The following is a 15903-nucleotide window of genomic DNA, read 5'->3' on the forward strand; positions in this document are numbered from 1 at the left end:
GTACTTAGGACAAAATACCTCATAGGACCTTTTATCTTAGGACATAATTCTGCGGGGTTCACTCTAAGGCTGCTGGGCCCCACACATTTGATATTGTGACATGAGGTATGCTCAAGGATGCTATTTCCACCACAGTGGATGTCAATCATAGAGACAGGAAAATCAAGAAGGGGCAAGAGTATGCTACTACCCTAAGGACTCATTGGCTGCTTCCATTAACCTGGACCCATCTCCCAGTAATGCCATCCATTGATTGGCCTCTCTCCAGTGACAAACATCCTCCTGCAAAACCACACCTTCCAAATGGCACTCCCAACTGGGAACCAAGTATGCACATGTCAGATACTATGGGGGACATCGCCGACACATCCGGAGTTGTGCTTCACTAATCTACCAGGCAGTTCTTAATCCAATCAAGTTAACTATCCCAATTAGCTGTCACAAATGCCCTCCCTTCTTCAACTTGAATACAAAACACATACATAGATTTGAGCCCTAACATTAAAGCTTTCTTGTTTGTTTGTATGCCTTTTAGTTACTGTTAAAAATCTAGTGGAATTCATACTAGATAATGAGCTAAACAGACTGAGTGAATGTGTAGGGAAGGTGTTGAGAAAATGAAGTCATACTAGGACCAAGATGATGTTTATATGAGGCATTCTTCTGACCTTTCACCATATCATTTCATTTAATATTGCCCCAGTATTATAGGTAGGGACACTCAAATTCAAAATGAATGATGCTTACTTGGAGACACTCACACTGTAAATGACAGAACATCCTCTTTGGAACACAATCTTATTTTCAACAGCCATGAATAATAGGAAAAATTAGATAATGAAATTGAAATTTAGTGGAAAATTTAAAAATGAGAGATAGAATATGCTTCATTTAAAAACTCCAATGGATAACAGCAGGGACAGGAGAAAAAAATTGACATGATAATAGTAACAAATGCAAAAGCCCAAGGAGCCAGAATAGTTTGTCTTTTCCCATAAGCTTTCTATTGAAACAACACTATGACAGTCTGGTTTCCATTGCTATAATAAAATACCCACCACTGATCAGTAGGTATGGGAAATAGCCTTTTATATTCAGCTTACACGTTTGGGGATAGAAAGTCCAAGCAACTTGGTGCCATCTATAACAATGGTTCTCTTGTTTTTTTCCATTAAATCAAAACAGATGGTATTATGGTGGGTCGACATTCTCTCTTATAATAACCCTGTCAATAGAACTAGCTGTGATACCTACAGGAATGCCTTCTGAGGACAGTGCCCTTGTTGACTTACTTTCCTCCTTCTAAGCCTCACCCAAAGACTTCACTTTGGTGACATGAACTCTTTGGGCCATATTCAAACCACAGTCAAAATATAGTAAACGTGCAGAGAGAACCTCCCAGAAGTCACAGCTGTAGAAGTCAGGAGTTCTATTATTTACGTACAATCACATAATCTGTAACTTAACTGACAGCTGGAGCACGGCCTGCCCGATAGAAACCTTGACTGGTTTTGTTTGCTTATTTGCTTGCTTACCAACCTTACCAGGCTAATCACTAGTTGACTGTTAATGTCATAGCTCAGTTTTTTTTGCCTCTTCAGAACATTGCAAAAATTGAATAATATAGCTTTGCCACTCGTTTTAGAGTATGGCTTCTTCTGTCATACATTTATGCTCTGGCTTATCCCTGTTACTGCACATGGCAATTGTGTTGATTAATTTAGTCACTTCCAAGTAGTGGTCACCTTCTCTAATAGAAAAAATAAAGTAACCCAGTGAAAAGCCCCCATCCAGTGGGGAAGGGTAGGATGGTCTGGGGAGCCCCCGTCCAGTGAGAGAAAAGGTCTGCAACCACACCTTAGACTTAGAGCCTCAGAAACTCAGCTCTGTACTCTCAGTAACGGATACTTTAAAGAGTACAAGAGACAGACAAAACGGAGGGAAAAAAATCACACCTGCAGCAGAGGGTGGGGAGGTGCTAGAAAAAGCCTGTCCTCTTGGCAGAAAACTGGAACAAGAAGCATTTTTAGAAGTTTGCTGGTGAGTCAGAGGCTCGGGGCCACAGACTTCGGTGAACTATACTAGTGGAAAACTCAGAGAAACTATCTGCTGGAACAGGACTGGCAAAATACCTCAAGACTTCAGGGAAAGAACTGAATCAAAGCCACACAGTGTTTGGGAAGGTGGGAATTTATCAGAGCCAAAATCTGCAGGGCAACATGGACTCAGAGTCTGAGTTGTGGGCCAGACAAAGCACTGCCTTAAGGTAGGGCTGGCATTTGCAACATGATCCCTGAAGAGGAGACGAGTGACCTCTGAAACTTGGTCTCACAAAGCACTATCTAGGGGTGAAAACAACATTTGCACTGGACTCCTGTAGAACTACTCAGAGGGCTCATCATCACATCCATGGCCTGACTTTTGAAGGACAGTCTACCAGTGAAAACAGTGCTCATGGCTACCCTTTGACTTTGTAGACAACCTCTACAGGCAACAATAACTTTTGCAACACAGACTTCCCAAAGGTGTGACCAGTAGCTGCAACTTGATTGCCTAGGAGTGTCACTGACACCTGGCAGCCCATGAAGGAACGTCCAAAGAGCTAGGCTACATTAATCAAGCAAGCAAGGCCTCCTGAAGACTCTCTACTCTGCCTACTCTCTCCTTTTCCCCCCTGTAGTTTCTTCTTTATTTAACCTAGTGTCAGTTAGCAGGACAAGCTCAGTCCTGCTCTGCTCTGTCGGTCTCTCTTCTTCTCTCTCTTCTTCTCTATGTGTCTCTCTTGCTCTCTCTTCTCTTTCTTATTAAAATTCTATTCTTCCCTTTTACAACTGTTAACCCTTTTAATGGGCTTTTCCAAAAGGCGTACACCAGTGTATGTGGGTTTGTGGGATCGCTATGTCTCAGCCCCCTGAGGCCTGGACTACGTGATGGCATTCTCTTTCCACTCTACCTGAAATTCCCTCCTCCCCAGTCCCTGGTGTTTCCCACTTCTGTTTACTTTTCCCTCCCTGATTTTTTTCTACCCATCAATACTAACCCCAAGTCTAACTCTGTTTCTTCTTTCCCACTCATAACTCGTAAGTAGCATCTTAATGTACAGTGTACTACCAGCATTCCTTTACACCCTAAAAAGATTAGCGTTTAAGGAGTAACTATTTGTTATTTCATTATTATTGTATGTTTGTAGAAAGGCACTCTTTGACAGTGATTGCTAATTTTAAATCTATTGTCTGTGCACTCATGCATTAGCATGCTATGGACTACATGTGGGGGTCAGGGAACAACTTGTGGAAGTCAGTTCCTGCCTTCCCTGTTCAGTGAGGATCTTCCTTGTTTCTGCCATTCTGCATTCTTCAGGCCAGCTGACCCATGAATCTTTGAGTGATTCTCCTGTCCCCGACTCCCATCTCAGTATAAAGTGCTATGATGATAGATGCATATCACCCTACCTGGATTTTCTTTTCCTTAAATGGGCTCCACACAGAGTGCTTTTGAAGACAGTATGATGCACTAAACTTAGCACACCAAACGTAAGCGAAGCAGAGAAAAATGGTGTATCAATGCTATTACAAGCTAATCTTTCCTGAGAATTCAAACACTATCACTGAAAGAATAAGAGCAAAGAAAAGACAACAAATAGTGTGACCTCGAGTGCACAAGTCATAGCACAAAAACACAAAGAACGTAAACAATTAAGACACGATGGCGCCTCAAAAAATGACTAACACCACAGCCATATCTTCCAATAAGAGTATATTCGATGAAATGTCAAAGAATTTAAACAATTATTATAATTATATTTAAGAAAATCAAGTAAGCTCCCAAATGAATTTCAAGAGAACACAATACCAAGCAGCATACAAAGGCAGTGCCCTCAGAATAACTGCGGATTTATTGACAGAAAGTTTAAAATCCAGGAGGGCTTGCAATGATGTATTTCAAACTCTGAAAGGTAATAATTGCCAACTCAAACTGCTGTTCACAGCAAATGTATCTGCAATCATTTCTAGTATTTTTCTGAGCACAATGGAATAAAACCAGAAACTAAGAGCAGCACATGCAACTCTGTGGAGGTTGAGCAACATACTGTTAAATGACTAATCAAGAAGGAAATAAAAATATTCCTAGAAAAGAATTAAGAAAACAAGTTCAGCCATAATTGCTAAACACAGAATAGGCCGAAGAACACACATAGCAAACACATGCCAACATCAGAACAAAACATAAAGTTCTAGAGGCACATGCCTGGAAAAATCAACCAGGATGATACAAATAAGTTAAATGGATCTACAACAAGCAATAAGATTGAAGCCACTTTTAATTTCTCAACCCAAAGCCCAGTCCCAGAACGATTCTCTGCTGAATACTATCAAACCTTCAAAGGAGAACTAACAGAAATACTTGTCAAACTATTCCATAAAATAGGGAAGGGAGAAACATGCACAGATAGTTTTGAGGGCCAGGTATCACCCTAATACCAAAACTAGATAGTAATATAGGAACACAAGAAAATTATAGACCAGACTTCCTAGTGAGCATAGGTATAAAAATTCCAATAAAGTACTCATATCATAAATTCAAAAGCACAGAAAAATTCATTTACCATGATCAAGCTAGCTTTTATTCCATAGGAAAATAAAAGTAATAAATTATATTAGCAAATATAAATAAATGGACTAAAGGACAGAAATCATATGTCATCTCAATAGATGCAGAAAACTCTTTTGATAAAGTCAACTGTTCTCCATTATAAAAGCCCCAGAGAGACTAAGAGTAGAAGGCACATATTTCAACATAATAAAAGCTAGATACTACAAACCTGTGCTAACATCCTATGGAGTGGAGAAAACTCACAGTTTTCCCATTAAATCAACAGTAAGACAAGGATGTCTGCTCCCTTTACCTTTATTCCACTAGTACTTGAAGTTTTATTTAGAGCTGTCAAACAAGAGAAAGAAATAAAAGAATTGCAGAGCAAAAGGAAAAGTCAAAGCGTCCTTATGTGTGGATGATAGGATGCTATGCAAGGAGACCATAAAGACTCCACAAAAATCCTTAGTGACAAATACTTTCAAGAAAATGTCAGGCTATAAAATTAAGAAACAAAAAAAAAATCACTAGACTTTCTATAGACTAATAACAAACGTGCTGGGAAAGAAATCATGGTAATGAGCCCAATCATAACAGCTTAAAAATAATAAAATAAAACCTTCAAATAAATTAGCCTAGGAAATGAAAGACTGTTATAATGGGGACTTCAAAATGCTGAAGAAAGAGACTGAGAAACACACTACAAAATGGAAATACCTTCAGTGCTTATGGAGTAGAAAATGAATACTATAGAGATGACCACCTTACATAAAACAATGGAGAGATGCCATCTTATATCAAGCAATGTAGAGATGGCTAATTTATATTAAACAGTGTAGAGATGGTCAACTTACATTACACAATGTCAAAGTTTAGTAAAGTATCCATCAAACACCAATACCATTCTTCGCAGAAACCATTTTAAATTTTATGTCAGATATATATATATATATATATATATATATATATATATATATATATATATACATATATATATATACACACACACACACAGAATTACCCAAAGCAATCGTGGGCCAAGCATGCTTCTGGAAGTGTCACTATACCTGATTTCAAGTTATACTACATAATTATAATAAAACAGCACTGGCACAGAAACATGTAGATCAATGGAATAGAATGATCCATACAAGTACATAATTTCTGAAATAGATGTCGAGAATATACTTTGGAGAAAAGACAGTCTTTTCAGATAGAGCTCCTGAACTGGATATCCTGTAAAAGATGAAATTGCCAGTAAGTACCGTAGTCTGTCTATCTATCTATCTATCTATCTATCTATCTATCTATCTATCCATCCATCTATTCATTCACCATATATCCAGATCACAGTCCCACTCCCAATCCCACCCTAACAAACCTGTCTGTTCCTTACCTCCTTCTCTTCTCTTCAGAGAAGAAGAAGCCCCCCTGGGTACCAACCCACGCTAACACATCAAGTCTCAGCAGGACTAAGCACATTGTGGCATGACTTGATAATACTGAGTTTTACAAATGAGGAAACAGACTTGGGAATGAAATGTATTGTATAAAGCCATTGCTAATAGTTTTGAGGTCCAGGAGTTGGATTTAGATATTTTGTCTCTGAAGCCGTTATTCACAATAATTTACTGCTATTAAATAAATTTTGGATGCACATCGTTTCTATTGGACATGCTGCTGTCATTGTCCCTTTTTTACTTTGCCTCACAGGCACTAACGCTCAGCTCCTTAATGACATTTCTTTTCTCTTCCTCTTTGGTAGGTTCTTGGCATTGCCATGCAGAAAGGTTAGTTTTGGCCTCTGTCAATGAAGTATAATCCTGAACAATTTACATAGCTATACAGATATCTTATTGTTTATATTCTAAAATAACTATAGATTGCAAGTTTGGTTAATATTAGAGATAATAAATTATATTTTAAGATTTAATAATTAATGAAAAAAGGATTTCCCTTTGTCCTGTTACTCCTTGCAATTCTAAAAATACTGTGTGTAAATTTGCAATAAAAATTAAAATATAAAAAATGGAACTGCCATTATCTCTCACCTTGCACAAAAGTCAGCTCCAAGTGGATCAAAGATCTTGTTTCAAAACCCAAATCTCCAACTGTTAGAAGGAAATAGGGAAAACACTTCACAACCTAGCAGAGCAAGGACTTCCCGCATAAAATCCCAGTTGCTCAGGAAATTCATTTCAAGAAGCTGACAAACAGGACCTCATGACGTTTAAAAACTTTTGCACAGCAAGAAAATGGTGAAGGGAAGAGATAGCCCGATATGGGAGAGAAATCTTTGCCAGCTATACCTCTGACACAGGATTAGTGTCTAGAATATACAAAAGGCAAAAAAATGTGAAACATGACATTAAACAACCCAGTCAATAAATGGGATAATGAACCCATAAAACGTAGATGATTAATAAAGACATAAACAAACAAACTGTGACCTCACTTGTCATCAGAGAAATGAACATTAAAACTGAATTGATGGAACTGGAAAGAGGCTCAGCGGTTAAGATGCCTAGTTGCTCTTCCAGAGGACACAGGTTGGATTCCCAGCAACCACATGGTGTCCCTCAATTGTCTACAACTCCAGTTCCAGGTTGTCCGACACCCTCCTCTGGCCTCTGTAGGGCTCCAGGCACATTCCCCTGCCAGAATGGCAGTCATAAGGAAAAAAATAATAATAAATGCTGGTGAGGATTTATGGACTGCTGATGTGAACATAAACTTCCCAGGCTCTATGGACATAAGTCTGGAGGCTCCTCACAAAAATGAAAGCTAGATCTGACTTATGATACAGCAGAACTGCTCATGGCAGGCACATCCCAGAGACACTTGCATCTCAGTGTTTACTGTGGCACTCTTCACAACAGCTAAGTTATGGAAACAACCTAGGTGTCCATCCACACAGAAGTGAATAAAGAAGATGTCCTCAAATATACAATGGGATTTTCTCAGTTTTTTAGAGAACAAAATTACAATGTTTTCAGGGACACAGATGTAACCGGAGATAATATTAAGTAAGCTAAGCTAGTCTTAGGAAGTCAAATATTACACGTTTTCTCTCATATGTAGTTCCAAGATTTCTTGTAGACTAAAATCATGTACATATTTTCAATATTAAAGTATAAGCCAGCCTATCTAGGAAGGATGAAGATGAGAAGAAGGAACGTTCCTGAGCAGAGGAACGGCCTAGTGGAGGGTAAGGGGGAGATATACTTCCATGAGAATGTCCTTACCTAATACAATACCAAACAGCTAATATTTAATGAAAATACTTAATTACAGCTTCTTCATTAACCCCATCAAATACTGTGCACAAGCTCCACACGATGTACACTATGATACTATAACTGCTATGGCTTTACAGTCAGAAAAGATGGCACAAAATCTAGCACCGTTCATGTACCAGCTTCAAACTCAGGAAAGGGTTCAAGGTGCTCTGTCATTTTAAAAAAAGAAAACTATTATCACGAAGATACAGGACCTTAGGATTCACCATACTATTCTTAGTTGTTTGGAAATTGTGTGCACAGAGTCCCGGGGGAAAGTTTTAAGGAAACAACAGCTGCTGTTCTGTATATCTGTCCGGGAAGGCCCTCAGCTAGCCATCTTGCAATAGAAATATAAATAACTGAATATCCTTAAAGACACAAGACAAAATGTTCAGGAAAATGATGTCCCTGGGTGGTTGGAAATCTAGACAAGTGTGTGATTAGTAGAGTGAGGGGGGTTTCAAAGCCTCTAAGTTATAGCCTCCCCAGATGCTATTTCATCTTCTGTGAGACTGAGTTCACACTCAGCTTCACTATCCAGGCTGCTAGGAGAATCGGATGACGTGATGTGAGCAAGCACTTTGCAAATTGTACAGTGAGAATAAATGTGAGTTCCCCCGGCTGTGCATCTTTGTCAGATGTTCACCTCAGGTCAACGTGTGGGTAAAGCACCACAGGCCCCATGGAGCCTAGCAAGGGAGAAGGGACTGTGCCTTTTGGGTCCACCAAACCTGAGTAGGAAAACAGGCTCGCCCACGCTGTGGCTGTGGGACTCCAGGAGTTATTTAGCCTCCTGTAGCCACAGGTTCTTTGGAGAAGGGAGATAATTACACTCCTTCCGTTTGCCAAGAGGAGTAGGTAATTGTGAGCAGAGGGGGAAAGCCTCCCTCATGGCACACCACCCCATACATAGAATTATCCTAATAAATAGTGTTGGTTCCTGTAAGTCATAATGCTACGAACAGCACCCCAGCTTCAAGCAGCCATTTAGTGCTGCAGATGCAAGCCTCTGACAATTTCCCGGAGAACTGGCCAAGCTCCTTCCAGCATTAGGTGATTTCATTACTTAGAGATCCATTTCCAGACTAGTGAGAGAGGGCAGATCTGGAACATGACAGCATGTGGCATGTGACAATTAGGCATATACAGGGCTTGAGGGTTGAAAGGACTTCAGGTGGCAGAGTTTCTGAAGAGACAAGGTGACCTCATCTCTCCACCACTCTCCAGAGGTGAGCCCTGAGCTTTCCCACACTTCTTGGACAAATGAAGGAATAATGGAGTGTCAGAGAGTTCTATGAATTGCCTTCTATGAATACAGCTTAGAAACAGACCTCACTAGTATGAACTAGTGATAGAGCGAGGGAGCAGCTGTCCCAACTCTCAGGCAAGACCTCTTTCCCCAGGAGAGGATTCAGCCTTATCCACCCAGGGCAAATAGAGCAACACTGCCTCTTTAGGAACAGATCTCAAATGTTCATCCTCATGGCATCCCTGGCCAGTGTTTTGCAGCCAATTTGTTCAAGAAAAAATACTTGCAAGTGGAATTTCTAAGCCACCTCATTTTTAAAATTCAATGTTTAAACCAAAGACCAACCTCCAAGAACATCTTCATATGACCAGGATATTTCTCTGTGTGGTGGCAACCTTCAGTCAATCATCTCTTTCTGGCTCCCTCCTTGTGCTGGTGGTGCCTATAGCAAGGTACCATGCTAAGCATGGAGGATCTTGGATGGAGAGAAAATGAGATCATTGATAATTCATACTGGTCACTTCGTATTCTAAAGGTTCCCCTGGTTGCAAAATGGAGAACACAGTACCTACTTCATCAGATGTTAGACATGAAGGTCTTAATAATATCCTTGTCAGAGGAGGCATTTAATCAATCTCTAAATTTCAATGTTTTGTCACATTTTATAGATTGGCAGATCTGTCTCTTCCACTGAAATTTTATCTTGTTTCAGTTACTAGAACTTTGGATGGTGTTAATTTAGTATGGAGAAGATATCTGAGTTTTCAGAAGTGATGGAGGAAAACAAGAGGGGTGTGGCAATGAGCTATGGTTCAGTTTCATCCAGAGAAACTGAAGACCTGGGCTCATGACCCAGTTGTCCCTTGGACTAGCTATACAATTGTAACCTCTGTGGATTTCTCAGTCTGTAGAATACATTTTTTTTTAAAATCAGGCTCACAAGGACTCACTTCAGAGCACTGCTGTCTGGGTGATTTGAGATAACACAGCATATACATTTGAGAAATTTGTCAAATTATCACATCATGACTTGTTTTACCTAATAGGTACTTTGTCACTCTTGACTGTCCATCCAAGGAGGATAAGGTCCTTTGTTTGGTGCTCAGAGGCAGTCTTTGATTTTATTATGCTTTCCGTGTGTCAAGGATACACCACAGTGTCTGCCTGAAGCCATCACCAATGACTTGAGAGAAGATCCAGAAAAGGCCATTAACCCCAGTGGCCTCCACAATGAGTGGCAGCTGCAGCAGCAGCCACTGCCTCAGAAGCCATTCCCTAAGATCAGGTATGGGTGGCACCTGTTCCCATTCGCCTGCTGATGTCCTTGTCAAACATCAACAGTATTCAGTCATCATTTCTCTCCAACATACTCAAAAGCAACAAATAACACTGACCATGAAAAAAAATAGGGCCATGGCATGACAGGGTGCAGCGAAAGGCCTAAGGCTAGTGGGTTAGGGAGTGAGGACCAGTTACTGGCAGCTGGCTGCACACTCTGAGATTTGCGGGGGGAGCATGTGTTCCAACTTTGCACTTCACTGTTGTACCCAGAGCCCCTAGGAGCTTTGTATGTGGAGCTCTGCACTGCAGAGCTTCTTAGACTGTGGTACCTATGGAGACTTTCATTTGAGGAAGGTCTCACACTCGGAACACCCTGCTTTCCCTGTCTCCAGTCTCTAGCCTGCTCTGCTTGAAATAATGGTTGAAGGGGTGTAGAAATGTACCCTTCACTGTGGGGGTTTGGGTTGCTCAGAAGGTCCAGAAGGTGTTGTTCCTTTTCTGTCACTGAAGTAGCATGACACAGTGAGGGTGAATTGAAGCATCGCACACCAAGGTTTCAGCCAAGCCGTGCTCTTTCCTAGAGAGTCTGAGAGAACACTCAGGTTCTCGTGTTCGCATCTTCTAGAGAATGCACACACTCTAGCTCCTAGTTATTTCCTATCCCAGAGTCAGCAAATCAAACCTTTCTCAAATCATATCACTGAGATCCCAACTCTTGTAATTCTCCCATCTCCTTCCTCACTCTAGAGAGAGCTGTGACTGCATTGGTCCACCTAGGTCATCTCCCAGTGATCTCCTTGCTTAAACTAAGGTTGGTCCAGGCACAGCAGAGACTCTGTTGTCTTTCCTCCTTTGCCCATGGCTTTGCATCTAACAGGCTTTAGGGGAGAGAAACTGCAAGCTCAAGCTCAGTATGCCCAAATCTTTGGGAGGCCACAGCCTTGCTTCCCCCAGGCAGGACAGAAACCTCAGGCACTCAAACCACCTGAAGCAGTCAGCCACCTGCTTTTACAGCCGGTTTTACAGGACACAGCCACACACTTGTGCGTTACTTGTGGGGCTTCCACACTAACACCGCAGCTGACAATTTGCAAGAGGTCAACAGCTACCCCAAAAGCCTAAAAACGAAGGTTCCCCAAACCTCTCTTTTGTGGCACCCTATACACCTCTGGTTCTGACTTTAACTGTTTACAACAACATCACACCATAGAAATGACTTCTTCATGTTTGCTTTAGTTCACAACTTCCTGATCCCCACCTTTGTAAATCCCAGCAGAATTCTGCCTCCCTCTCCAGCTATTCTACACCATCTTCAGTTGCCCCAAGACTATTCAACCCTCACAGCAACTCTAAGCACCACTGAGTGTCCATCTTTAGTCCTGGCCACACATACTACCAATGTGCATCCTCCTCCAGAAAACTTCCCTCAACCATTTCACTTAAGGAAAGCAATCAGTCCCTCTGAAAGAGTCTCTAGGGACTACAAATACCTCAGAGGTAGTAACTGCTATGTTTACTTTTGGTATATGCAAGCCTCTATAGAGAAACTGGTTTCTTCTGTTCTGTAGACAGAATGGTTGTACTTTTGGTGGATGTTAGGTCTCTTCTCTGGGTCTGGGTATTACCATCTGGGAAGCAAAGAGTTGGATAAAATATGGCTGTCTTCTAAGGGTCATTTGGTTTTACTAGTCTTTTGCACCAGGGAGGACTGGTGTGGTTGCTTATGGATTCAGAGAAGAGAGGAACCTCCCATATTAAGTGTGTGCCCTGAAGAGTTGGAAATCACCACACATGTTATCACTCCTAGTTTTGTTCTCAGTGTGCGACCACAGGAGACTGACGAAATGCAGAGAGAGCAAGAGATGCTGAGATCATCTGTAAATACTTGTTGCTGACGTTTCTCCAGGAGCCAATCAGAAGGCAGTGAATGTGTCCGGACGTGCAGGACTCCTCTGTGGCAATCCATGCCTGAGTTCGGTCCATTCCCTGAAGACTCACCCTCAACCCTGTGGTTACATGGGAATCAGGCCATGTCACGTTGTCTGGGCATCTTTCCACTGGTCACTCACCTCCCTTTCATCTCTTGTGTTCCCCATCTCTTATAAAGATCTTTTTTTACCCCTTCCAAACATGGCTTTGATCATAACTGTTTTCTTTTTCCCTAGAATCAGCACCTCTACTACCCGCCTGCTTCTCACCCTGGGCCTCTGCAGGAGGGTCTCATAGAACTGCTAAAACCTGCTACTTCCCAGTGAGAGCCCCTTAAATATGCTCACTGTTCCAATTGCCCCGGCTTTCCTCCTCCCCACACCTCCCTACACCTCCCTTTATCCAGGAGCATGAAGTCCCGGCACCAAATCCAGTCAGCTCGGCTCATTTCAGAATCTGCCCCTGCCCTGTTTTTCTTCAACACTAAGTCCTGTGTGCAATCTGTCTGCTCCCTGCTTTTTCATTTCATGTGAGCCCTGCCCTTCTGCCTGTGGGTACCTCTACCTGGCTTGTTATTATGCCCTGACTATTTATGTTCTGTGCTCCTTTCTGTGCCCCTCCCAGGCCACATAATCCTCGAGGGCAGCCAGGACAGAGTCCTTTGCCCACTAAAGCATTTGCTCTCCCCATTGTAATCCACTGTGAGGTCCTTATACTCAGGCCGTCCTTTCCTGTCCCATTCACCATTTCTTGTCCACCTACCTGTCATTCACAAAATAATGACAATAAATCTACCTTAGCACATTGTTTTACAGGTTTTTTCCATTGAGGATAAACATTACCACCTCAGCTGATGGTTATATATAAATGTCACCCTTTTTATAGTACCTCAGTCTTTGGCGCATAGGCTTTTAACATTTAGAATTAGAGGAAGCCACAAATGGATTCATTACCAGTAGACATAGACATTGATTTTGCCCATAAATCTAGAAAAATCCTATACTCAGCTCTACAAATTGCATTATGTTAATGCATCTCCTTGCATCTATCTGTACATGAGGAAAGCGTTCATTAAGTGCCTACTACCTACTAGACACTCCTCAAGGCCCTAGCAATTTCAGTGGCCTTTCTTACAGATGATGAGTCATTGAATCATCTCCAGCTCAAATCCATATTCCCTCCCCAAGGAAAGGTGCAGTATGGGAGTCATGAGAGTCACAGTGTAAGAAGAGGGCTGGGCTGGGCTGGGCTGCCTCCATCTCATCCTTCTGTGATCTTCTGGGCTACAAAGTATCATCTAGGGCTGATGTTTGGCTGACTGGCTAAGCTAAGCAGTTCCTAATAGACACTACAACTACTTACAGATCGTTCAGAGTGCAGCCACAACTCATTCAGTCAAGAAATCCAGCCAATGAAGAAACTGAATTCAGTAAAAGTTTGCAAGAATGAAGCTGTAACTCAGAAAAGCTGACTCAACCTCAAAATGTCCACTGTTTCTGTGGGGTGTGTAACACTGGAGTATGAGCTATTTAAAAAATGATTAGCATTCTAAGTTTACTGCTATGTCAAATAACTCAATTTGTTCCTCATTCAAGGGAGCCTTTTAAATCAGATAATGTGGCAGTGTTTGACAAGTGCCAGAAGAAACACCGTGAAAAAAAAAAATGACTAACACTGGCCAATGAGAAAAAACTGCATTTAAACAATTTAGCATTGCATTATTTAGATTTTTCTGTTTTAAGGGCTGTTTTAAAACAGTGTTCAGTTGCAAAATGTGTGAAACTGACCAAAAAATAAAAAATAAAAAAATAAAAAATAAAAAAAGGCCAAAATGGCAGAAGTGGCCTGCCAAAATCCAAAATACCCACTAAGTCCTTGTCCATCTGTCTGTCTGTGTTCCGGGGAGATTGATTTAAGCCCGTATTTTCTACCTAGCCTGCACATTTACATTGGCTAGGTTTTACTGGTAAATATTGGTTTAAAGCAAACACTGAAATCTTTAATCACATTGGAACAGACCTGGCATTATTCTGCAGCAGACCCTGCATTAGAACGGAGGAAACAGAGAAGGAGCAGGCACAGCTGACAGCTACAGACTCGAAGAGTCAACTGGGAAAACCAGAACGAAATTTCTTTGGAGGGAGAAAGGCCAGGAAAACCACTGCTGAGATACAAAATTTTGTTTTTCTTAAAGTCTGGAGCTGTGTTCAGTGAAGTGACGTTGCTTACGGTCCGGGAGAACTCAGGGCAGGAACGGAAGGAAGCACTGCTAAATAAGGAGAAGGTAGCCCAAGGAGAGCCAGCTAGCTGTGACATAGCCAGCATTGGCTTCCTCTGACTCTCAAACTATTCTTGTTTGCTATTGTGACAAGTTGGGTTGCCATGAGACCTAGGCCCTAATTTTACATCTCCTTGCAAGTTCTGAATTTGTCACAAAGTAACTGTTTGTCTATGCACAGAGGCTGTGAAAGGCATGCTGGTAACCTTTCCCCAATACTCAGTCATACAAAACTCCCGTTTGTGCTTGGCTTGTCCTGTCCACATTCGCATCTGGGAGTTCTACACGCTCATCTAGAATACCATTCCCCACCCCCACCCCCACCCCTCCACCCCCCTAAACACCTCGAGAGTCCAAATTTCCTGCTGGGTGTTCCTTCTTTGCATCTACCACCTCAGCCCCACCTCCACCCCCCACATAGACACAAATCCTAGGTGCTTAGATGTTAGCTGAGGAAGTCTTCAAGAGGACCGACTGTTTTATCTCTAAAATCTATGATTACCTCTGCCTAATGGAAACATTACACACCCCGTGCTGGGGTGGATGATGGGATCTGAGGGCAGGGATGTGGTGGAGATGAATAGCCAGCTCTTACTGAAACTACTTGACACAAAGAGTGGGGGTTTTGGTTGATTGGTTGGCTTGGCTTATCTGAGACAGGGTCTCCCTATGAATTGTTAACTGGTCTGGGTCTTGTTGTGTATATCAGACTGGAACTAACTCACATAGATCTACCTGCCTCTGCCTCTTTGGTGCTGGGACTGAAGGTGTGTGCTACCATGCCCAGTTTCTTTTCTGTTGTTAAAAAAATAGAATTAAATTTCATTAGCCCCCCCACCAAGAGAACTGCCAGAAAAATGGTCTAGAATGGTCAGCTCAGATGAGAGTCTTACAGTAATTTTGAAAACACAGAAGCCAGTCTGAGAGAAGAGTCACTCACTGGAATTTAGCCTCAGAATGACCCCAAAGGGGCTGTCATGCAATTCATAAACTGGTACAGTGCTGAGCACCAGCCCTGGATTCAGGCTAGACTAGAAAGTGGATTCCAGCCTGTGCTTACTGAACAAACTCTGTCGCCTTTCTGAGCTACAGTTTGTTTGTTCAGTATGAAAGATGGATAATTACTATTTACTAGGGTTGTCACAGATATTAGATGAGTTGATATGTACAATTTCTCAAGCGTTGCTTGACTTGCGATAGGAAAAACAAGATCTCCTTGGGATTTGCCCAGCACGGAGCCATGAGACCCTCCATGATTCCTCGGGGGCAGTCCTAGGAAGGTGAAAGTGCAG

The 15903-nt window shown here is 41.8% G+C and overlaps 1 protein-coding gene across 5 annotated transcripts in view; it reads left to right on the top strand.

Moving 5' to 3' along the window:
* Window positions 1-15903, top strand: part of Pde4b (phosphodiesterase 4B, cAMP specific) — a 519944-nt gene that overhangs the window by 456064 nt on the left and 47977 nt on the right. The window contains exon 6 of one of the 5 annotated variants that reach the window (NM_001177983.1): window positions 12224-12529. The exons of the other annotated variants lie outside the window; for them this stretch is intronic. Within the exon in view, the coding sequence (NP_001171454.1) occupies window positions 12224-12273 (50 nt within the window). The 3' untranslated portion in view covers window positions 12274-12529. Of the gene's footprint in view, window positions 1-12223; window positions 12530-15903 lie in introns of those variants that run through there. 5 annotated transcript variants of the gene reach the window in all.

This window comes from Mus musculus, chromosome 4, assembly GCF_000001635.26.
Source record: "Mus musculus strain C57BL/6J chromosome 4, GRCm38.p6 C57BL/6J".
Taxonomy (NCBI): domain Eukaryota; kingdom Metazoa; phylum Chordata; class Mammalia; order Rodentia; family Muridae; genus Mus; species Mus musculus.